This window comes from Danio rerio, chromosome 2, assembly GCF_049306965.1.
Source record: "Danio rerio strain Tuebingen ecotype United States chromosome 2, GRCz12tu, whole genome shotgun sequence".
Lineage (NCBI taxonomy): Eukaryota > Metazoa > Chordata > Actinopteri > Cypriniformes > Danionidae > Danio > Danio rerio.
In genome coordinates, this window is record NC_133177.1 from 55,329,001 (window position 1) to 55,335,000 (window position 6,000).

General features: G+C 35.1%; 1 protein-coding gene and 1 long non-coding RNA gene across 6 annotated transcripts in view; one reads left to right on the forward strand and one right to left on the reverse strand.

Annotated features, from left to right (window-relative positions):
* LOC141378974 (uncharacterized) overlaps positions 1-6,000 on the forward strand; it is an 87,752-nt gene that overhangs the window by 75,127 nt on the left and 6,625 nt on the right. For 2 of the 3 annotated variants that reach the window (XR_012394825.1, XR_012394823.1), the window contains exon 2: positions 2,661-2,850. This is a non-coding gene — a long non-coding RNA (uncharacterized lncRNA). Of the gene's footprint in view, positions 1-2,634; positions 2,851-6,000 lie in introns of all 3 variants that reach the window. The other variant, XR_012394822.1, reaches the window with a different exon arrangement.
* scn12aa (sodium channel, voltage gated, type XII, alpha a) overlaps positions 1-6,000 on the reverse strand; it is a 155,030-nt gene that overhangs the window by 49,209 nt on the left and 99,821 nt on the right. For all 3 annotated transcript variants that reach the window (XM_068212913.2, XM_009298901.5, NM_001044922.1), the window contains 1 exon segment: positions 2,674-2,847. In XM_068212913.2, the coding sequence (XP_068069014.2) occupies positions 2,674-2,847 (174 nt within the window).

Here is a 6,000-nt window from a genome sequence, read left to right on the forward strand (position 1 = left end):
CATTTGCTTGGCTAACACTTAATAACATTGTTAGCCATATATTCTCTTGTAATATAATATTTTAGCTAAACCATGACCTATATTCACTTTTTTTTCAGCATGACTGATGTTGAGCCAGAAGAAAGTATAGGCTGCTTTTTTTTGAGATGTGAACTCCAACGTATTTAATCTCACTAATGGATAAAGGATTACTGCGTTGCCAAATATGCACATTCGGGTGAAGCTTTCAAAAAAGACAAATTTTGTACATTAACACACAGCGCTGCTTAACAACAGTATTTATTCTCACAATATAAAGGGATGTTAAAAGCTCTGTGCAGCTTTAATCTGATAATAAATAGCAAGACTCTGAGTTCAAGAGGATCAGGCGAGTGCAGATGGGCTGTGCGTGCTACCTTTGTCACGCGTACGGCGGTTCTCGTCGCATAAAAACAGATGTGTTGATATTTTAATAGAGTGTGTGCACTAATGGACTCAGCGTGTGTAAAATATCTCCTAATTACAGACTGATAAACAAAATTAATGGCAGATTTGGATTTTCCCAAATCTGTCCCTATTTTCACATTTCTTAATTATGCATGCTAATATTTAATGCTGGGCAGTATATTCAGCATCTATGATACTGACAGTGCTTTTGCTTGCAAGGATAAGGTCTAGTAAACTGATGAATATTGTGGAGATTTTCTTGGGGATTGTAAGTGTGTGAGTGTTATGAAAAACAGGTTTAACAATGTTTCTGATTTACTTTTCAGCAGCAATGTCACTTTTTGTGAATCGACAGTTTGTTAAAAAGAAAATCTTGCTGATTTTCATCTAACTTTGTGTTATTGCTGTGTCTGTAGTATATTTTAAATAAGTTTTACACTGTTTAACACAGGTGTCAAACTCAGTTCCAAAAGGGCCGCAGCTCTGCACAGTTTAGTTCCAACGCTGATTAAACACACCTGATCAAACTAATTGAGTCCTTCAGGCTTGTTTGAAACCTACAGGTAAGTGTGTTGGAGCAGGGTTGGAACTAAACTGTGCAGGGCTTCGGCCCTCCAGGAATTGAGTTTGACACCCCTGCATACTGTTGTATACTGTGTCGCCTATGCGAATATCAGCAAAAATATGTTCAAAATACGTAATTTTCATGTCATTTTATATACTTAAGAAAGTGTACAGGCTTTTGTTAAAACCACAGCTCAAACTTTTTCATTTTCCATATATTGACATTCAAATGTTTTTTTCTTTTGCATTTTTACAGCATAAACAGTATCCCACAATTTATATTATTCAACATATATATAATTTATATATTAATATTATTATTCGATAGTATACACTACCAAATAAATGTTGCCTATCCAGGTTTCAGCAGATAATAACTTGGCTTCTAGTTGATCATTTGGTATCAGAAGTGGCTTATATGAAAGGTGAAGGCCTCTAGATTACGCTTATTTTACCAAAATAAAATATGACTATGCCTTGATTGTTATTGATTGAATTAGGACAGTATGGTCTGACTTTGCTTAGACAAAAGTCTTGTCACTTTCAACAGAACTAATGTCTAGTATAGAATATAAAGTCATGCTGCAGTGGAGAAAGACTGAATATTGTGTCTGACTCCATCATGAGTTTGGAGGACTGCATCCACACATCTCTGCAATGACTCAAATCACTTATTAATAAAGTCATCTGGAATGGCAAAGAAAGTGTTCTTGCAGGACTCCCAGAGTTTATCAAGATTCTTTGGATTCATCTTCAATGCCTCTTTAATCTTAGCCCAGACATGTTCAATAATGTTCATGTCTGACTGGGCTGGCCAATCCTGGAGCACCTTGACCTTCTTTGCTTTCAGGAATTTTGATGTGGAGGCTGAAGTATGAGAAGGAGCGCTATCCTGCTGAAGAATTTGCCTTCTCCTGTGGTTTGTAATGTAATGGGCAGCACAAATGTCTTGATACCTCAGGCTGTTGATGTTGCCATCCACTCTGCAGATCTCTCGCTTGCCCCCAATGTAACCCCAAACCATGATCTTTCCTTCACCAAACTTGACTGATTTCTGTGAGAATCTTGGGTCCATGTGGGTTCCAGTTGGTCTTTTGTAGTATTTGTGATAATTCATCAGAAAAGTCTATTTCTGCCACTGCCACTTTTCCAAATGATCAACTAGAAATCAAGTTATTATCAGTTGCTTTTACAACTGGGATCGACGACAAGACTTTTGTCGAGTCATTTATATTCATGTGTATTATTCGTGCTTTTTAAAATTAATAAAAAAATATATATATATATTTTTTTTTTACTTTTCTTTCCTTGTTGTTTTTTTAATTAATTTATTTATTTTTATTATAAATATTTTTTTTATTATTATTTATTTTCCCCTATGGGAAGTTAGAGGTTGCTTAGTGAGGGAAGTGTTTTTTAAGAGTAGTGTTAGTAACCGTATTTAACTATAGTTTATTAATTTAATGTGTTTGTTTGCTGATTTAATGTTTAATGCAGAAAGAATAATAAATTTTTACTGCCTTTTTTATTAATCTATCATCCTCTTGCAAAAATTAAAAACATATTAAATTACAAAAATACCCTTCATGTGATTTCTCATACATTGCCATATACTGTAACTGTCTTCATATTCCTCCAATCTAGATAACTGGCTGTTTGTTTCTAAGCAGTGTTGAAGCTTACCAGTCTGAACGAGCGAAGAACAGACAGACCCTCCACATTGGAAAGACCCAACTCCATCAGACTCAAACAAACAATAATTCCATCAAAGATGTTCCAGCCTTGCTGAAAGTAATAATATGGATCCAGAGCAAAGATCTTCAGCACCATCTCCGCCGTGAAAATTCCAGTAAACACCTGGTAAGCAAGAATGAAAGATTTACATTGAAATTAAACACATAATATTTGACATGTTACAACAAATCAATAAGATGATGCACTACAAACTACATCACAACTTGCTTTTCAACCTTAAATGCCTCCTTTGCACAATATTGCACAGTATTATTTGAATGACTTGCCTGTCTTAGGTTATGTATACTATATAGTAGTGTTTCCCAACCCTGTTCTTGAAGGCACACCAACAGTACACATTTTCAACCTCTTCCTAATCAAACTCACCTGAATCAACAGTTCGGAACATGAAAAGAGACTCCAAAACCTGAAGTTAATGGCTTAGATAAGGGAATCGTCCAAAATACGTACTTTTGGTGTGCCACCAGGAACAGGGTTGGGAAACACTGCTATATAGCATATGTAGTTACATTACTGCTTCAGCAAGTTAGCCATGTATACTCTAGGTTTAAGAACTGCTGTTATGCCTAGTGTTGTGTTCATATTTATGTTTATCTATGTAGCACTGTAGTCCTTCGAGACGCAACTTATTTTGTTCAACTGTATGTAAAGGCATGACAATAAAGGCCTGATCACACCACGCACGATAACTATAAATATAAACATTACAATAAATAGATTTGCATCCACTTTTACAAATGATAATAGTCTGTTTATTTTTAGTTTTGTTTATGATTTTTTTGCAATACCCTCTTGTAACGAGCAGATGTCTTGAGTGTGCTACTACTGCATCTGACCAGTGAATTCAGCTCGTGTAATAAATCTAATCAAGTGAATGTAGCAATCACAGTAACTTTAGTAGAATTAAAACAACTTCAGTTACTTTCCCTAGAATTATCAAAAGAGGGAACAAAATCTAGACCAGGGGTGTCGAACTCATTTTTGCTCATTTTGCACTTAAAAACAACAACTTCAGATTGTTTTCTTTGTTTTAATATGATCAACATAAAGCTGGAGTGTGAGGACAACACAATCTCACAGAAATTCAGAACTTTTTGATTTAGTTGCTTATTCATATGGATTCATACAATCGATTTGATTGTCCACCAATGATAGTTGGGTTTAGGTGTGTGGGTACCACGCCTCCTTTTTTTTAAATATCGTACATTTTCGTACGACTGAACTTGTACGAATTAGCCACAAAACTGACAAAATGTGAAAGTTACATTTCCTTGTGAGAACCCCTCAGTGTGGTATGGCAGGGCATAGATGATGTGGTCTTTCTCTCTGAGAAGGCTGTAAAACTGATGCTGAATCAGGATTTTTTTTATTTCAGGGGTTCTTAATCTTTTTCACTTTGGGCCCACTTCTTTCTCTGATAAATTTTTGTAGGCTCACCTGAAAAATATGTTTTCTCAAAAATATTTGTATGAAATACTAATTTAAACCTTTATTTATTATAAATATATGTATTATATATGTACAAATGTAATATATATATATATCTATAATACATTTGCTGTGCCTTCTAATATTTTCTATTAACAGCATTTTAATAAAAAATATATAATTTTATTTAAATTTAGTTATATATCAAATTAAAACTGTATTATATATATATATATATATATATATATATTAGGGATGTAACGGTATTGTAAATACCGTCATACCGCAATATTAATTTTTCTCGATATTACCGTAGTCGCATGACTCGGTAAAACTATAGGTCTTCTGAGAAAATTTGCTCAGGCGAATGAAGCGAACGGGAGGTAGCGGAAACTACAATTCCCATCAGCCCAGGCTTGGCCATCATCCCTTGCGGTCTGTTGTCGCTACAGATCAAGTAATGCGGAAATGGAGTGTGCTGCTAGAAGCGGGGATCAAAAAGAGCTGGAAGATGGAAGTGGGTGTTGTCGTCGAGCGCGTACTGAATAGTGGTGTTGTCGTGCGAGTTCTGATCAGCTGTGTTGTCGCGCGCGTACTGTAAAGCAGGACGGAGGGTGTATCGCATCGCGGGGGCACTTTTGATCATTTTGGAAGGGAACTTTCTATCCAAGACTAAAAAGGGCATGTGCACTGCACAGGTTGAGCCCTGTGTGTGCACGTGCCTGCAAGTTGGGGAACACGACTAATAATCAGTCATGGGGACTGCAGAAACACAGCACACTGTTCAGATTGATACAGACATGAGACCTCTATCTCACTCATGGTTTGTCCTCTCAAGTGGGGGAAAGACAATGCACAACGTTACCCACTGCTGTCAACCTGGGCCAAGTCATATCTCTCTTGTCCCAGAAACCTCAGTCCCAAATGAGAGGGTTTTTTTCTGTTGCAGGGGACATTGTAAATGCCCAGAGATACCAGCTTTTACCAGATTATATTTATATGATAATTTTCCTTTAAACCCATCTCTATCTAAGTGAGTGAGTGATTAAATGTTGAATGTGATGAGTTTTCAACAATACTAAATTGAAACTTTATTTTTTTACATGGTTTAATATTTTTTTGTTATTAAAATTGAAGTTCCTGTTTCAAAGCTTACAGATAGATGGCTAATTTGTATGTCATTGACACTTTTGGCACTTTTTTGGAGTATTTTCATAAGTTTTGTTTTTTCCTGTAAATGATTCAATAAATACCGTACCGTGACATTCATACCGAGGTATTACCGTACCGTGAAATTCTGATACCGTTACATCCCTAATATATATATATATATATATATATATATATATATATATATATATATATATATATATATATATATATATATATATATATATATATAATTATTATTACTATTATTATTATTAACTTTTTATTTATTTTTTTATTTATTTATTTTTTCTTCAAACATACAGATACAAAAAGAACCACAGGTCAACAGGGAGATTGCAAAAGAGCAGCTTTTGCTTTAAGCTGAACTGACTGAATATCTACTATTCAAAAATATACAAACGAATGTAAAATACAGTAAAACACCCTAAATCTGTTAAAACCCATCGGTCTGATGGCGGTTGAGTTTGCAGCTGGATATTATTGGGAGTGAACGTGAACAGCTCCGCTAGAGCGCGTCTGAAGCTCATATGCAAGTTTATTTTACATTCTATGGCAGAAACACCATTGAGCTTCGCTAGATCCTATATGGGCGCGTGTCTGTTATAAATCACTCACAGGACATTCATTTGGGCAACTATGCAGATATATTAACTA